Source organism: Pan paniscus, chromosome X, assembly GCF_029289425.2.
Source record: "Pan paniscus chromosome X, NHGRI_mPanPan1-v2.0_pri, whole genome shotgun sequence".
Classification (NCBI taxonomy): domain Eukaryota; kingdom Metazoa; phylum Chordata; class Mammalia; order Primates; family Hominidae; genus Pan; species Pan paniscus.
The window spans coordinates 72,740,644-72,759,446 of record NC_073272.2 but is presented as its reverse complement, the minus strand read 5'-3'; the positions used below and the strand labels follow the sequence as shown (position 1 = coordinate 72,759,446).

At 41.2% G+C, this 18,803-nt stretch overlaps 2 protein-coding genes across 4 annotated transcripts; one reads left to right on the top strand and one right to left on the bottom strand.

Moving 5' to 3' along the window:
* Positions 1-2,796: 2,796 nt before the first annotated feature.
* LOC129395400 (merozoite surface protein 2-like) lies at positions 2,797-11,902 on the bottom strand. Of its 2 annotated transcripts, none has more exons than XM_055106709.2 (3): positions 10,964-11,902; positions 9,988-10,102; positions 2,797-4,529 (listed from the first exon to the last, which is right to left on the bottom strand). In XM_055106709.2, exon 1 carries the CDS (start codon positions 11,900-11,902, stop codon positions 11,384-11,386), a length of 519 nt encoding a protein of 172 aa, XP_054962684.1. In that variant the 3' UTR covers positions 2,797-4,529; positions 9,988-10,102; positions 10,964-11,383. The 2 variants fall into 2 exon arrangements, with proteins under 2 accessions (XP_054962684.1, XP_054962683.1); XM_055106708.2 differs by lacking the exon at positions 2,797-4,529 and adding an exon at positions 5,852-7,627.
* On the top strand, positions 11,879-16,942 carry LOC117977691 (polyadenylate-binding protein 1-like 2). 2 transcript variants are annotated; one of them, XR_008622862.2, is made up of 2 exons: positions 12,289-13,484; positions 13,667-16,942. XR_008622862.2 is itself a non-coding variant. In XM_034950204.3 (1 exon), the coding sequence occupies exon 1, from the start codon at positions 12,428-12,430 to the stop codon at positions 13,028-13,030; it is 603 nt and encodes a 200-aa protein (XP_034806095.1). In that variant the 5' UTR covers positions 11,879-12,427; the 3' UTR covers positions 13,031-16,942. The 2 variants fall into 2 exon arrangements, 1 of the variants encoding a protein (XP_034806095.1); XM_034950204.3 differs by having other exon boundaries at positions 11,879-16,942.
* Positions 16,943-18,803: the final 1,861 nt, after the last annotated feature.

The following is an 18,803-nucleotide window of genomic DNA, read 5'->3' as shown; positions in this document are numbered from 1 at the left end:
AATCATCTGTACCCTAAAAACTAGTGAAATAAAAATAGAAATAATTTCAAACATAGACAAGTTGCAAGACTAGTACAAAATTGTATGCTCTTCACCCATATTCACCAACTGTTAGTCATTTTCCACATTTGCTTTATCATTTTCTCTCTGTAGGCACACATATATTGCTTTTTTAAAATATAAGTTTCAGATATCATGTCCCATTTACCACTAAATGTTTCAGAGGGTGTGCCAAGAACCATCTCTAAAACACAGTATAGTAATAATAATAAAAAAGAAAAACTGGGAAAAGCAATGAATATAAATTGGTGTTGGCAGGCATATAATGTATAAAAATATAGTTTGTATGACAATAATAGCATAAAGTAGGTAAAAGAAATGAAGCTACATAAGGGAAAATTGTATGCTATTCAAGTTGGTATTATTCTCACTAGATTTTTAAAGTTAATATGTTAATTGTAATCACAGAGTAACCTCTAAAGAACTAACTCCGAATAATGTAGTAAAAGAAATGGCAAGGGATTTAAAGTAGTGTACTAAAATACCTACTGAACACATAAGAAGATTGTTATAGAAGGATAAAGGGAGAAAAGATAGATAATCTATAGAAATCAAATTGAAAAGTTTCAGATGTAAACCCTAATTTAAAAGTAGTTATATACAAATGTATTAAACACTTCAACTAAAACCATCTATTAGCAGATGGATAAAAAATAAATGATCTACATAAATGCTCTCAATAAGAACTACACCTTACAATAAATGAAAAAAAATGGTTAAAAGTGAAAAAATAGAAAAGATATACCATGCAAGTAGTATCCAAAAGAGACTGGGAGTGGTGGTAATAGTATCAGACAAAACAGACATAAATTTTTTTTACTAGATACCAGGAAAAGGAGGAAGAAAAAAAAAGAATAAAATTTTTTTACTAGAGAGAAAAACATATACAGTTGATCTTTGAACAACACAGGGGTTAGAAGCACTAACTCACCAGGCAGTCAGAAATCCATGTATAGCTTTTTACTCCCCTAAACTTAACTTTTAATAGCCTACTGTTGACCAGAAGCCTTACTGATAACATAAAGTCAATTTACACGTATTTTTATGTTATATGTATTATATACTATATTCTTACAGTAAAGTAAGCTAGAGAAAACAAAATGTTATTAAGAAAGATAAGGAATAGAAAATATATTTACTATTCATTAGATAAAAATGGATCATCATCATAAATGTCTTCATCCTTATCATCTTCACGTTGAGTAGTCTGAGGAGTAGGAAGAACAGGAGGGGTTGGTCTTGTCTCCGATGTGGCAGAAGTGGAAGAAAATCTACATATAAGTATACCAGTGCAGTTCAAACCCATGTTGTTCAAGGGTCAACTGTATTTTATAAAGACAAAAGGCTCAACATATCAAGAAGACATAATAATTCTAAACGCATGTGCACATATCAACAGAGTTGAAAAATACGCAAAGCAAAATTTGAGAGAATTGAAAATAAACAGCTCAGTGAAGAAGTTGGAGACTTCAATAACCACTTTCAATTTCAATAATGTATAGAACAACTAGTCAGAAAATAAAATAAGAAATACGCATAAAAGGCTTGAGCAATGCTGTACACAAGCTAGACCTAACAACACTCCACCCTAAAGCAACAGAATGCTTGTTTATCTTGAGTGCATATAGAATATTCTCCTTGATAGACCACATGCTATATCATGAAAGGAGCCCTAATATATTTAAAATCATTGAAATCATACAAATTGAGATGTTTCTATCATGTCTTCATATTGTTGATTGTATGGTATCTGATAAAAAAAAGTCTGCTGTCATTTTTCATCTTTTTTATTGAGTTCATAATGTAGCTTTTTTTCTATGTCTGCTTTTGCTTTATTTAGGTAAATTCACATAACATAATTAACCATTTTAAAGTGGACAATTCAGTGGCACTTAGCTCACTTACAATGCTGTGCAACCATATGAATATTAGGATCAGTTTTTTCATTTTTGAAAAAGTCAGTATTTTGATAGAGATTGTATTGAATTTGTAATTTTGGAGTATTACCAAATCTTAACAGTAAGTCTTCCAATCCATAACTATAGGAAGTTTTCTATTCATTTACACTTTTTAAAATTTCTTTCAGCAATGTTTTAGTTTTCAGAGTACAAGACTTCTACATTCTTGGTTAACTTTATTGTTAAGTATTTTATCACTTGATTCTATTGTAAATGAAATTGTTTCTTAATTTTATCTTGATACTGTTTACTACTAGTATATAGAAATACAAATTTATTTTTGTATGTTGGTCTTGTGATTTGCTGAATTTTTTAATTAGCTGTAATATTTTTTCATGGATTTTGTAGAATATTCTATAGGTAGGATACTGTTATCAGCAAAGAGACATAATTTTACTTCTTCTGTTTCAGGTTGGGTGCCTTTTTTCTTGGCCAATTGCTCTGGCTGGAGCGTCCAGCACAATGTTGAATAGAAGTGATGACAGCGAGCATGCTTGTCTTGTTTCTGATGTTAGGAAACAGCTTCCAGGTTTTCATTATTGAGTATGATGTTAGCTGAGGGTTTTTCATAAATGCCCTTTACCATGATCAGAAATTTTTCTGCTATTCCTACTTAGCTGAGTGGTTTTTTTAATTGTGGGAGAGGGTTAGCTTTTGTCAAGTCAAATGCATTTTCTGCATGTATTGAGATGAGGTTGTGCCATTTTTTCTTCATTCTATTAAAAAGTGTACTACATTGATTGATTTTCATATGTTGAACCATCCTGGCATTCCTTAGATAAATCCCACTTGTTCGCGGTGTATAATTATTTTAATGTATTGTTGCATTTGGATTGCTAGTATTTTGTTGAGAATTTTAAAATCAATAGTAATAAGGTAGTAGTAGTCTACTTTTTTCTCTGGTGGAGTTCTTTAACTAGCTTTGACATTCTATTTTCCTCTTTTTAATTTGGTCTTGAGATCTCCCTTAGGAGGATGGCTAAAAACTCCAGCCCTTCCAGTCAGGGCTTCAAGGTATTTGGTCATGAATGTTTACAGTATATCTTTTACAGGATGCTTCTTTTATCCTGGTGAATGGCCTAATTCCTAAGTGTCTGAACCATGACCAGATGTCCCTCTCACAGAAAACTTGTTTTCACTGGTAGACATCATGTGGCTCTTGTCTGATCTGTGTCATTTATTCCTACCAAGATATATCCTCTCTAGGAGAGCCCAGACCCAGAAAGAAGATAGGTTCAGGTGTCTTGGTCAGGTAAGACAGGGGAGGCAACTCAACAACACACATAAAATAAAAGAAACAGCATATTCATTTATTTAGTTATTCATTGCTTTCTTTCATCATAGTTTTGTAGCTTTCCTAATATAGGTCTTGTATATATTTTGTTATATTTATACCTATGTATTTCATTTTTGAGGATGCTAACGTAAATGGTATTTTGTCCTTTTTAATGCACAAACACCAATTTTATTTTTTGATAATGGCAATGAGCAATACAAAAAGGAAATTAAAACAATTCTATTTATAATAGCATCACAGAAAAAAATACTTACCAATATACTTAACAAAAGAAATGCCAAACCTATACTCTGATAACTACCAAACATTGCTGAAAGACATTAAAGAAGATAAATGGAACAACATTACATGTTAATAGATTGGGAGACTTATAATGTTAAGATGCCACTACTCTCCAAATTGATCTGCAGATTAAAATTCTACTTTTTCATTTCTTGTATATAGGAAAACAACGGACACTTTTCATATTAACCTTGTATATATATTTTTTTTATTGCTGAAAAGAAGTTTCACTCTGTTGCCCAGGCTGGAGTACAGCGGCATGATCTTGGCTCACTGCAACCTATACCTCCCAGGTTCAAGCGATTCTCCTGCCTTAGCCTCCCAAGCAGCTAGGATTACAGGTGCGGGCCACTGCACCCGGCTAATTTTTTGTATTTTTAGTAGAGACGGGGTTTCACCATGTTGACCAGGCTGGTCTTGAACTCCTGACCTCAGATAATCTGCCCGCCTCGGCCTCCCAAAGTGCTAGGGTTACAGATGTGAGCCACAACGCCCGGCCATTAACCTTGTATTCTAAAACCTTGTTATAATCATTTATTAGTTCCAGGAGGTATTTTTTGTTGACTCTTTTGGATTTTTTAACATAGATCTTGTCATTTGTGAACGAAGACAATTGCATGTATTCCTTCTTAATCTGTATACTTATATTTTTATTGTCCTATAGAATTATCTAAGACTTCCAGTAAAATGTAGAAAGCAATAGTGAGAGGGGACATTCTTACCTTGTTCCTGCTCTTAGAAAGAAAGCTTCAAATTTCCAACCATTGACTATCATGTTAGCTGTATTTCTTTTGAAGATATTATTTACCAATATGAGGAAGTTATCCTGTATGTCTCGATTATTTGGGGTTTTGCTCATGAATGAGAGTTGGATTTTGTCAAACATTTTTTCTTCATCTGCTGATATAGTCATGTGATTTTTCTTCTTTAGCCTGTTGAAGTGATGGGTTACATTAATTGATTTTATTTTAAAAAATAAAGTAACTGATGTTACAATTGACTATATAAATACGTAATACACAATATGATATTTTGTTATACGTATAGATTTGGGAAAGTAAATCAAATTAAAACATTCATTATCTCACATATATTTTGTGATGAAAATATTTAAAATCTACTTTCACCAATGTTTAAGTATACAATAAATTGTTACTAAATATAGTTTCTGTGTCATACAAAAGATCTCCTGCACTTAGTCCTCCTGTCTACATTAATTAATTTTTTTAAATTTAATTTACATCAGGATTAACCGCCCTCTAGTGGCCCACCTTAAAGTGTGAAGAAATGTGACCCTTGTGGACAACATTATTAGAGATTCATTAAAGGGTAAAAGGCTTGTGTTGCTTTTCAAAGCCCAAATAATTCAATTAAGTTTTCAGAAGTGGATGTCAATGAGCAGCAGTCTGTTTGGAAAAGAGGATATAGAAAGAGGGAGGAGAGGCTAAGGGAAGGGGAGGGGTGCTAATATCCTTATTTTATGGGAAACTGACGAAGGTGTACGCTAGAGACTGAGAGTTAAGCATATCACTTAAGGTCACTGGAGTCACCAATAGAAGAACTAAAGATCAAAAGGTATAAAAATTGCCAGAAGGAAAGACAGGGCAGATTGAAGATAGTGTGAGTGAGTTAAATCCTCCTCTCTGGTAGAGGATGGTCACTTGATGATGTCTGAAGTTGATGAATTATTGAATTAGCAGATTAGGCATTTTCTTTAGATATAAGGAGGTAATGGTCAGAACACTGCAAACAGAAATTGTTAAAGTGGTCTACTCTGGGAAGCACAGTTGGGGAGTAGGAAGTGATGGGACCTTGAATCTTTGTTTTTTATCATAAGCTCCTTTGTACTTTCTGATCATCACTATTATATTTACCATGTGCATACATATATATTTTTAATTAAGAACAATTATTTGGAGACAGTTTTTAAAAGATGATCTGTATGGGAGGAAGTCCCAAGGTTAATCACCTTGACATTAGCAAGATTTTACCACATTGAAGGAGATTTCGTTTTACATCTATTAAACAAAGCGAAAACCTAAAATTGATCAGCAGCTCATGATACTGGAGATCAGCCAACTCACGCTTCAGTAATCCATGCATGCATCACATCACAATGGTGAATATTGGTAATATTGTTCCAGAGACATCATGGAGACATCAAAGTGTGTTCAGTAGCCTGCAGCAAAGAAGCTGAAGGAGTGTATTACCTTACAGTAAATTACCTCTCAAATGGCCCCCAAGATGTTGCTCAAAAGGATGAATAGCAGTTGACAGAAAATTCTCTCCTGTCTCAATATCCCATTTTGTTGAGATAGTGTTATTAAATCTTCTGGGTGGTTTCCTTGAGTACAGAAAATGCCATGCTTTCATGTGTTAATTAATGTGCGAGACCCTGAGCCTCCAGAAAATAACTAACTGGATCATTAAAAGGTCCTATGGTTGGGACTAGTACAGAGAAGCTCAATGAGAGTGTGAGCTAAGCGAGTTCAGGCCAGAGAACCCAGAGGATCAGACTCCCTCTGTACTGACACTTTGCTCCTGGTTAGAGAGAAAATTCCAGGCTGCCTGGAGCACCAGAAAGACAAGACACTGGACCTTCAAAAACCAGCTGAACAAGCACATCCCCAGGACAGAGGGCAATAAGATTAATAAGGAGTCTCTTGTATTGGGCATTGAATGCATGCCAGGCACTGTGAAAAACATTTACCATACATTATCACTTGTTATCCTTATAAATATCCCTTTGTACAGATGGGGACTCCAAAGCTAAGATGGAAAAAAGGGGGGTAAAGTACCTTGACCAAAGTAAGCACAACTCTTAAGTCATGGCCTGGGGTGTATCTGTAGGTATACTGTTATAAAATCAGTTTTGTGAACTGCCTAAAATTATAACAAAGAAGGGCATGAGTTAAGGCTTCCAGCGTGTGTTAGAAGGTGAATTGGTTCTCAGAGAGAAAAATATCTGGAATGCTATGCAAAAACCATCAGTCAATACAGCCCTTTGGCTTGGTTTCTAAGCAGAGCTGGGGCAAAACTGCTTGTTACAAAGGAAATTTGTAAGATGCTTAATTAGGGTTTCTGAAATTCAAACTCTGAGCACACACTGAGGCTCAAGAATGGTTAAGTGTTTTGCTCTGAAATTCAGCCTACTAGTCAATCTGACTCCAAGGCCCATCTCCTTTTGTTTGCACCAAAATGACAACAAACCTGCTTTTCTCGCCTGGTAATAGCACATTTTGGAAATCCCCTTAAATCAGCTTATATAGATATAACTCATACTTGTTAATGGTTGCATAATAATCCTCAGAATGGCTGCACTGCCAATGGATCAGTCACTCCTCACCTGATGCATACTTGCTTTGTGCCCTGATTTGCCCAATATGAGTGTTTCTGTGATAAACATACTTGTACATATTTCATCACCTCCTGGGGTTCTTATTTCTCCAGGACTGACTACCATTCCATCCCTGCCCCATATACAAATCTGTCTCCGTCAACTCTTCACTTTATAAGGACCCAAAGGACCATTTGCTAAATTTGTTGTATTGACTCAGGACAACTTAGTAATCATTGTTATCGTTTATTAAACAACAGGGCCACATTCAAACGCTTTCCAATTCTCTCTAAATAACAGCCTAACGCTGACGTTTTTGTTGGCCTGTATCTCATAATTATTTTTATTTAGAGGAATTTGGTAGTGGCGGGGTTGGGGTGGGAGGTGGTGTGTGGACGGTGTGAATTGACAGAAACAATTTCCCTACACCAAAATACAGGTATGTTTTCATTCTCTATGCCCCTAAACACCCTCCCTGCAGCTATGCAACGAGCAATTCACGGGAAGAGGCTTCTTTACATAGACCCCTGTTTTTGGTGTTTTGATTTACTTTTGTGTGTAGAGTTGATCTGTCCCTCTTCCCATTGGTGTCCTCCCCCCTCACCCAACCCTAGTCCTCTTCCTTCTTCCTTCTTTTCTTCTCTTCTCCTCTGCTCTCTGAACTGCATCCCCACTCCTTCTGATTTCTCCCTCCTGAAAGGAAAAAGGAGATGGGCCACATGAAATAGCAGAGCAGTGCCTACCCCACTCTTCGAAGTTCTCTGCATCCGAACCTCTCTCTCTTTTGAAAGCTCCACTGAGAAATGATCAGAGAGTGAAGTCCAAAGCCAAGCACACAAAGTCGTTGTTGTCCCATTTTAAACCAACTCCCATGCACGTACAGCTAGGAGCATTGAGAGCAGAGTCTGAGTGTGGACATTGAGGCTGGTGATGAAAAGCCTTGGCGAGAAGTTTGGACATGTTTGGACATGCAAGGCCTTAGAGAGGAGTCCTGTTCACTGTCCAGTCCTTCTGAATCTATTTTGCTGGCTTGTGCTCCCCACCCAACTTCTAAGTGTCAGAGTATCTCAGGGAGTAGCCCTGCACCTTCTTCTCCTGGCTATACTCTCTCTAGGTGATCCTACTCAGTTTTGTGGCTTTAGACCCTAACTGTGTCCTGTTGTCTCAACAATTCTGTTTCTCCAGCCTCTATGGATGACAAGCAGACCTCAGTAACTAAACCTGTGCAAATAGGAGCTCTTGACACACACCCCCATCTGTCTTTCTCCCTTCTCCAAATCTACCATGCCCACCCACTCTCTGTCTTTCCTATGACCGTACATAGACCTCTGAGATTGCCTCTAATCCACTCACAAGCGTTGTCTCTTCCACTTCCAAAATACCATGTGAATCCACGCACTAGTCTCCACATTGATGCTTCCAGTCTGGGCCAAGCCCCTGCTGCCTCTGGACTGGACTACTGCAAGAGCCTCCTAACTGGTCTCCCTGCTTTCCTTTGTGCCCTGCCCACTTGTGATACTGCCCACACAGAGCAGCTAGAGAGAAACCACTGAATGGGCATTAGATTATGCTACTACCTGCTTCAATCCTTTCTCTGGCTCTCCTGAGCTCTCTGAAGAAGAACCAGACTCTTCATCATGGCACCACCCACCACTGCACCTTCCTCCCTTTCCTTCCTCTATCCCCTCTCACACTGGGCTCCATGCAACATTGGCATCCTTTCTGCCCCCACCCCCACCCCCAGCAGCCTCTCTTTTCTGCCACAGGGCCAGGGGAATTGCCCTTCCCTCTGCTGGGCAGGTTTCCCCCCTGGTTCCTTGAAAGACTGGTGGCTTATCATTGTCCTCAGAAAGGCCTTCCCTGAGCTTCATGTCTCCCGTTTTGCCACTTTTCCGGGGTTCTAGGCAATATGTACCAAATCATCTTGTTTATGTCCCTGAGAGCATTCATAGCAACCTTTAACTGTTTTCATATTCCCTGATCTGTCTATTGTCTGTCTCCCCACTAGAAAATAAGCTCCCTGAGTTCAGGGACGGTCTGGCCGGCAGAATACTTGGTACATAGAAGGCCCTCCAGGAATATTCGTTGAATCACTGAATAAATAAAATCAACAGCACTTCCTCCCACGGGAAAGGAAACTTCCCCTCCCTCCATTGAGGCTCCACAGGGCTCTTTATTTTTGCCCCTGTCACAGTGTGTAGTGGTCAGAACACATTCCATTTGCAGGTGGCAGAAACTGACCACAACGTAACTTTAAAAATAAAGAATAAAAAGGAGATGGAAACTCGACTCCATGGAAGCCCCTGAGAAAGGACTTGGGGAGCAGTCCCTGCTGTGTCCTTGTCACTTTGGTAGCCCTGCTCCTGTTGCTAGAGGTTCAGGATCCTAGGAATTGTTTTCAGGTTTGGGGATTTGCTAGCCATAGCATGACTTCCCTGAACTTCCTTCTCCTGCTGTTTCACTGATTTCTGTTGGCCCTGTGTACTGGAAGGCAACGCCAGAGACAGAGATCTTGCTGAGTCCTGGTCCTCGACTTGGTCTTCCTTGTCATTTCTGTTTCCTAACAATGGGCCGAGAAGCTCTTCTCATCCTCGCCACATCCCCTGCCCCTCTGCGAGCATGGCTTCCCCCTTGGCCTCTGCCTTCTCAGGTCCCTCTTGGACACCAACCTGGAAATGGTGAGGCACAGCTTCATCTTCTTCCTGCCTGCAAGCAACCTAGACCCCCAGGAGATGGCTCTTAACAGCGGTGACAGTGATCACCTTGGTCAGGCATGCGCTGTACAGCAGGCTTTTCCTAGGTCTCTGTCCCTTGCCTTTGCCGGCACTAGCCCTGCCTAGAGGCAGAGAGCTGGACTTTGCAAGCTGGAGAGGTACATGTCTGTGTATCTGCTTCTCAGCCACCTTGGGATGCTTTCCAGCCAGCGACGAAGAGTTCTCACTGCCTCGCACCCCACAGTGACTCAGTCACTTCCTCAGGTTCACGGTTGTTCTATCATGTATGACTGCCAAGATCCAGCCATCACTGCAACCACAGAAAACAGCTTTACTTACCCAAAGAAGGCAGAGGAGGAGAGGATGAGAGAATACGTGCTGGGCAGGTGAAATTCTATGGCCACCATCGTCCAATCACATAGCACTTACAGTCCTCTGCTGACACTTCTGTTCTCTGTGGGGGCAGACTGAGCTTTAGCAGAGTGAAGGCATCCTGAGGGAAGGCACTATGGTTTTCTCTTTTTAAACATCTGGCCCCACTGGCTCGTGGTAAACGTGAGACCCCTATTTATGGAATGAAAAGGAATAGAGGGAAGGATTGTTCAGACTCTTTTTGAATTGGTCACATCTGACTTTCTTCCTTGTGTTCTGTCAGCCCTGTCTTGGTTTTGTACGTGCGTGTACATGTAAATGTGCACTTATACATGCACATTGATGTTTAATTTGTACTCATTCTAAAGTTCTCATCATACTGCTTCCCTCCTTGAACATGCTGAGTGGTCCCCGTGACCTTGGGTATACAGTCGAAGCACCTTAGCTTGATTCTCAGGGCCCCACACCTTCCAGCCCTGTCTGCTACCATGTGCTCTTGGAGACCATGAGCTCTGTCCCTGCCAGATTATTAGGCATGGCCAGAAGCGACCAAGCATGTGCTCTCATGACAAAGGGCCTTGGGCACAGACTGATCCCTCTGCCTGGAGTGCCTTCCTTCCTGCCTTGACATGGTGGACTGCTCCTCATGTTTCAGAGCCCACCTCGGTGGTTCTGTCTTTGGTGCAGCCTCACCTAATTGCTACTAAGAAGAGTTAGTGGCTGGTCCTCCTCTCTGGAGGAAGTGGGACTGTAGCTTCTGTTACACTCAACTCTCATGGTTGCTCCCTTGTCTATACCCCCAGCATTTGGCTCTGTGTGGCCTCTCTGCTCTCACTACACACACACTGCTCACCTCTTCTCACCCTGCTCCACACCTCCAACACATCAACACTCCCTGCTCACTTACCACATTGCGGGCCCCTTAGCCCCCAGCACCAAGTACCTGATAAGCTTTCCATAAATATTAGATGGTGAACTGGGACCAGGCACTTCATTCTAGAGAGAGAGCTCAGGTTTTGTTTTGGTTTACCCTTTGAACCTGAATATGTACTTCTTGGTCCAGGTTGGGAACCTCAGCGCCTTGAGAGCAGAGCCAAGAATAAACAAGCGCCTGGCTCTGGACCAGGCCCTGTTCCCAGTCCTGGGTTTGGCTTTCCTCACCTTATCATTGAGGACAGTACTAGAGACAGGGTGCTCTTGATTCCCCCACTTCCAGACTGCATGTACTGAGGCCTTGAGTGTATTCTCAAGGCCACCCCACCCTCTCCTGCAAGGTACTTGATTTAACCATTTAAACGTTCCATTATGTGGAGAGGGGATAAAAATAACGCTCCCTTCCGAATCGAACCCTTATCCCTTCGGTCTACAGCGGAGCCCTTTCCCTGGCGTCCTTTTCATAAATATCCAGGCGACCCGAGAGGCTGAGCACTCCCACTCCCGCTCCCGCTCCCGCCCCTGCTCCCGCTCCCGCTCCCGCTCCCACCCCCGTCATCTCCCACCGCCCGCAGCCCGGCAGCCCCGCAGCCCCGCAGCCCCGCAGCCCCGCAGCCCCGCAGCCCCGCAGCCCCGCAGCCCCGCAGCCCCTCAGCCCCGCAGCCCCGCAGCCCCGCAGCCCCGCAGCAGCCACAGGGGGAACCAAAGAGACAGAAGCCTTCCCAGCTGCCCGGACGACAGACGCCAACACCCCCCGCCCCCCACCACACGCCGCCTGCCCGCCCGCACCCCGCACCCTGCGCGCTAGCCCACGACCGAGCGGCGGCGGCAACAGCAGCTGGCTGCAGGCTGCGGCGACTCGCACCGGCGCGCTCCTGGCAGCACTTGCCATCCCAGGTGACTTGAACTCGCCAGTTCGGATCCCCTGCGCCAGCTCCCGCTCGCGCATCGGGTCTGTGTTCCGGCACCCACCCGCCCTCCCCCGCCTGTCCGTCCCCCAGCTCGCGGGAAGGGAGGTCGCGGCAGCGGCCCGGCGGCAGCGGCGACCGTGGCGACAGCAGCGACAGTGGCGGCGGCGGTGGCGGCAGCGGCTGCGGCGGCGGCGGAGGCTGCGGCGGCGACCGTGGCAGAGGCGGTGGCGGAGGCCTCCGTGGCGGAGGCGGAAGCAGAGGTAGAGGCTGAGGTGGAGGCCGAGGCCTCAATAGAGGAGGCAGCATCGGAGGCCACCCCGGGGGAGGCGGAGGCCGCCCGGGTGGCAACGGTGGTGGCGGTGGCGGAGGGCAGCGCGGCCGAAGCCGCCGCCGCAGCGGAGGCTGCGGGGCCCCCCTTGGGGGAGGCGGAGGCGGATGCGGATGCGGATGCGGATGCGAAGGTGGCGGCCGAGGTGGCGGCCGAGGTGGCGGCTGCGGCGGCCGCCGCGGATGCAGATGCGGATGAGACCCTCGGGGACTGTGAGGGGAACCCAGATTTTCAGATGGCCTCCCTGTACGTGGGCGACCTGCACCCTGAGGTGACCGAGGCAATGCTGTACGAGAAGTTCAGTCCAGCTGGGCCCATCCTCTCCATCCGCATCTGCAGGGACAAGATCACCCGCCGCTCATTGGGCTACGCGTATGTCAACTACCAGCAACCGGTGGACGCCAAGCGGGCCCTGGAGACCCTGAACTTTGATGTCATAAAGGGCAGGCCAGTGCGCATCATGTGGTCCCAGAGGGACCCGTCGCTCCGCAAGAGCGGGGTGGGCAACGTCTTCATCAAGAACCTGGGCAAGACCATCGACAACAAGGCGCTGTACAACATCTTCTCGGCGTTCGGCAACATCCTCTCCTGCAAAGTGGCCTGTGACGAAAAGGGGCCCAAGGGCTACGGGTTCGTGCACTTCCAAAAGCAGGAATCTGCGGAGCGGGCCATCGATGTGATGAATGGCATGTTCCTGAACTACCGCAAAATTTTCGTCGGGAGATTCAAGTCGCATAAAGAACGAGAGGCCGAAAGGGGAGCCTGGGCCAGGCAGTCCACTAGTGCTGACGTCAAGGATTTCGAGGAAGACACCGACGAGGAGGCCACCTTGCGATGAAGACATCCCAGGAGCTAGCCAGCCAGCAGAGCCAAACCTTGGCTCACACCCGGTTTACAACCCCCCACCCCCAGCCCTCCCCCGCCAACCCACCAGCAGTGTATTTATTGTATTGAGAGTGCAGGTCTCTCTCTCCCTCTCTCCCCCTCTCTCTCCCCGCTTCCTATTTTCTCCCTCCACCTCTCCTCTCCTTCCCTTCCTCTCCCCCGCCCACCCCCACCAAGGGCGTTGTGAATAATCTTACTAATCTGTGCCATTTGTAGGTTAAAGGCTGCCTCTTCTCCCTGTGGTTTGGTTTAAAAAGCATTTTCATTCTCTCTTTGTTTACTGCACAGGTGGTACAATTTCATGGTAGAATCATCAGAAAGGAGAAGGATATCAGATGAGGGAAGAAACAAGAGAGTAATTGCTCCCCTGGTCCTACTCCCCAGAGAGAACCACTTTTACCTTTTTGGTGTGCTGCTTTTCCAGGCTCTCTTCTCTCCCTCTCTCTCCTTTGCTCACCCCCACCCCGCCTTCCCTTTTAACACACCGTTATAGAATGGTTCGTGTATGTGGTGTTTCTTAACCTGCTTTTTCAGCAACTGAAACCAAACAAAAATCAACCCATTGAACTTCTTTCCATGTTATCAACAGGCTTATGAAACGTCATCTTCAGTGCCTGCAGAGTGCTCCAGTGTATCCGTGGACCTTAACATTTCTGTAATCATTCCCGCATTGTTGGACATTCAGGTGGTGCCTAGTTCTTTCCCTGTGTTTAAGACCAACATTGCGTGCTCTGTGCTTTGATGAGTGAATCCTTCCTTGTCAAGCCAAATCTTTGCTAGCATCCCGGTGGTCTCCTTAACTGCGGACTTGCAAGATCCACATATAGACATTTTAAAGACTTTTCCTGTGTGTTGCCAAAAGGCCCCCTTCATAAGCATTGTACCGATTTGCACTCGTGCCGGCCAGCGCAGCTAGTAAAGAGTATACCCGTTTCCCCTGCATAGTCTCCTGGTCACTGTAATTGATCGTGTGTGTGCGTGCGTGCGTGTGTGCATGCGTGTGTGTGTCTTTGTGTGTGTGTCTTGGCCAGCTTGGCGGGCTACAAAGGGTATTTCGCTGTCCTCGGTAGTTTTGCTGGAAACAAACACTGCTTATGACCCCATTCCCCTGTGCCCACTTCCTGTCCTTTTCCCTGTTGTCAGAAAAGTAATTCAGCGTCATTGCAAGAAAAAAAAATCACAAAGCAGACAAGTTACCAGAAGAAAATTAAAGTCACCACTAATCATTTCTGATGATTACACACACATTCCAGAAACATTTTCATGCACACCTCTCTGATATTTTCTAGAACTACCTGAAACATTTTTGTCTGTAGGTCTGGTTTTTTTCTTATGCATATATCATATATGTATATTATGATGTACAGACTGTTTTTATATCTGCTTTTCACACATACGTGTGTGTATATTTATACACACGCATATTCTTGAACTTCATTTCATGTCATTAAAGATACTTTTAAAATATTTTCTCTGGCTCTTAATATTCTATTGAATTCACGACTAGGTAAAAGGTTAGATATATGTGTGTACATATGTATCTATGTCTATATCTCTGTGTGTTCATGTGTCTTATGCATGTTTTATTTTAACTCTTTCCTCGTTGAACATCTAGATTGTTTCTGCTTTTCCTTTATGTAATCTAAAGCTGCCATGAAGTTCCTAGTGCACAAAACATGCCGACTTTCAAGATTATTTCCTGATGAGTCATTGCTAAAAGTAGAATTCATGTGTCAAAAGTACATGGGCAGTTTGAATGTTTTTTTGGAGGGGAGGAAGAATGTGTTATTCAATGGCCACCTGTAAATATAGTACAAGTTCATCTTCATAAGGTGCATCAGTGTTGTTACAGGACCCAGATACCTGGACGATTTTCTGCACTTGCTATTACATTTGTTTCTACAATTCACCAGTATTTTCCCAGGGACACAGGAGCTTTTTTGTTTTTTATTTATGTTATACATTTATTTTTATACAAATTGTACAAAATTATAATAGAAAATATTTTTTAAAAATTGCTAATGTAAGAAAAGAAAGTTGAAATCCTAATACCCCTCCTAATACTACTACTTGACAAAATAAATTTTTAATAATAGGTATCTACCTACCTTTGTATTTATAACACAATATGCATTGTTTCATTGGAGGGTATTTCACTATTACAATTATCTGGGGTCATCTCTGTAAATCATTAAATATTGTCCTGCAATTCTGTTGTTACATATATTCTGTCATCAGGATAAGCTATGATTTCTGCAACCAAGCATCCTTTGGGGCTATGTTTAAAAAGATTCTGATCTTTTTCCCTCATAAGATCAATTCTATGATGAACAACTTTTTACCTGAATGTGTAGATATATTTTATTGTTTTTTATTCCTTACTAGTGGAATTACAGAGTAATAGACACGAATGTGTTAAATATTTTTCTTGGTCTTTATATCCACTAGTTTATATCCACTACAGTGGTGGATATAAACATGTAGAAAAGTGCTTGTATCATGTCCCACCTTCTTAAATTGATCAAAGTATTTTTAAAGTTTTGTTAAGCTAAAAAAGCATATCAATTTTTCTATTATTTCATTTTACAAACATTTTTAAAGAGGGAGATCTAGTGCATTAAAATATAGATCAAAACCACTTTAGATTATTTTTTTATACAGGCTGCTACTATCCATCCATAAGCATTTAAAACCAATTACAGAATTATACTGGCATATTTTGTCATTATTTGCTTTTCAATATCTTGCAACATCTAAAACATCCATGGCTATTCAGTTTTCTCCTGAAACCATCATTGTATAAGACTGGAATTTTATTTAGGAGTTTACCTATTAAGGATATTAAAGTAGTTTCTAAGATTTACCCCATTAAACCCAAGGTATGATGAACAATTTTGCAGTTGAATTGCCTCCCTCTCCTAGAGCAAAGCATTTGATATTTCTTTGCTTTGCACAGGGTGTAAATGAACAATTAAAAAATCAAGACAAGCATCAGAAATAATGATTTTAAGAGAACAAAAAGGAGCATCTTTTAAAAACCACTTAGAAATAAAATAGTTTTACAAACTCTATAAAGTGAATAAAACAGAGCCACTGCCTTGGTGGAAGAAACAAGCTAATTTATGTTTAATACTTTGATGCAGACCCTTCATTCAGTTCAAGGCAACTTTGACAATTTGGCAAAGCTGAAAAACAAAGAAACCCTTGTTTTAGGGTTTATTCTTGTAAGGTATGGATTGCTATTATTTCTTCATAGAAGTTATATGTTAAAATATATCTGTTATTTTATTTGTTTAACCCATCACAGAAGGGGTTCAGAAATAGCCCCCTATGCACCAAAGCAAACAGCTACTGGTATGACACAAAGGGTCCATGTTCAGTACACAGAGAGATCTGTCCTTAGCTTTGATCCGGTCAGAACAAAATCTTTCTTATCATTACTGGGAAAATAAGCTAAGAGTAATGCAAGAGAGACAGGCAAATCAGTCTGTCAATTTCTACAAAGAAGACAGCTGGAATTCTGATGAGGATTGTGTGAAATACATAGATCGATTTGTGTACTATTATCATCTTAAAAATACTGTTTTCCAACTTATGAACATGGATTGTCTTTGTATAGAACATTTTTCTTTCAACAACAATTTGTAGTTTTCAGAGTAGCAGTTCTCAATTACTGGGTTAAATTTTTTAAGTATTTAATTCTTTTGATGCTATTGTAAAAAGAATTGATTTCTTAATTTCAGTTTTGGTTTTCTCATTGCTACTGTACAGAAGTATAATAGATTTCTGTATATTGACCTTGTATCCTGCAACATTGCTGAAGTCATTTATTAGTTCTAATATATATTTGGTGAATTTTCTAGGATTTTCTGTATAAAATCATGTTATTACAAAGCTATAGTAATCAAAACAGTATGATACTGGCATAGAAACAGACACATAGACCAGTGGAACAGAATAGACAGCTCAGAAAAAAAACCTAGGCATATATGGTCAACTAATCATCAATAAAGGCACAAAGAATACACAACAGAAAAAGGATAGCCTCTTCAATAAATGGTGTTGGGAAAACTGGATATGTGAATGCAAAAATCTTGGATGCTTATGTTACACCATACAGAAAAATCAACTCAAAATAGACTAAAGATTTAAACATAAGACCTGAATCCATAAAACTCTCAGAAGAAAACATAGAGGGAAACTGCTTTGGTCTTGGCAATGATTTCATGGACATGACACCTAAAGCATAGACAATAAAAGCAAAAATAAACAAGTGGGAATACTTCACATTAATAAGTTTCTATGCAGCATAAAATAAAAAAAAACGAAAAGGCAACCTAAGGAATGAAAAAAATTTGGAAAACATGTATCCAATATGGAGTTAATATCCAAAATACATAAGGAACTCACACAATTCAATAGCATAAAGAACAAAACAAAATGAAACAAAACAACCTGAATTAAAAATGGGCAAAAGACCTAAATGGACATTTTTCCAAGGAAGACTTATAAATCACCAACAAGTACATGTAAAGATGCTCAACACCACTAATCATCAGCATCAGGGAGATGCAAGTCAAATTCACAATGAGATAACACCTCACACCTTTAGGATGTCTATTTTCAAAAAGGGAAAAGATAGCAAATGTTGGCAAGGATGTGGATAAAAGGGAATCCTTACACATTGTTGGTAAGAATGAAAGTGAGTGCAACCATTATGGAAAACAGTACGTAGTTTCCTGAAAAAATTAAAAATAGAACTACCATATAATCCAGAAGTCTCACTTCTGAGTATACATCCAAAGGAAAGAAAATCACTATCTGGAGGAGGCATCTACAATGCCATGTTAAATGCAGCATTATTCACGATAGACAAAATAAAGAAACAACTTAAGTGTCCATCAGCAAAAGAATAAAGAAAATGTGGTGTGTATACACAATGGAATATTATTCAGCCTATGAAAGAAGGAAAGTCTGTTATTTCTGACAACATGGATGAACCTGAAGCACATTATTCTATGTGAAATAATCCAGGCACTAAAAGACAAATACTGTGTGATCTCACTTATATGTGGAATCTAAAAAAGTTGAACTCATAGAAATAGAGAGAAGGGTCGTTACCAGGGGTTGGTGGCAGGGTTGGGGGAAATGGGATGTTGGTCAAAATGTACAAATTTGCAGTTATGAGGTGAGTAAGTTCTGCAGACCTAAAGTACAGCATGGTGACTATAGTTCATAATAATCTATAGTATACTCGAAATTTTCTCAGATAGTAGATCTTAAGTATTCTCACCACAAAATAAAAATTGTGTGAGGTGATGAGTATGTTATAAGCTTGATTGTGGTAATCATTTCACAACACATACACATATCAAAACAACAGCTAGTACACCTTGAATATATACAACTTTATTTCACAATCACATCTCAATTAAGTGAAAAAAGATCACATCATCTGTGAATAGAAGTAGTTTTAATTCTTTCTTTCCAGTCTGGCTGCATGTTATTTCATTTTCTTGCCTAATGACCTTAGCTAGAAAATCCAAATACGATGTTAAATAAAAGTGGTGAAAATGAATATCTATGTCTTGTTCCTAATGTTGGGAGAAAAGTACTAAGTCTTTCACCATTAAGTATGATGCTTACTGTGGGGTTTTTGTAGATCTTTTTTTCAGATTGAGGAAGTACTCATCTATTCCTGAATTACTGAGTGTTATAAAAGAGTT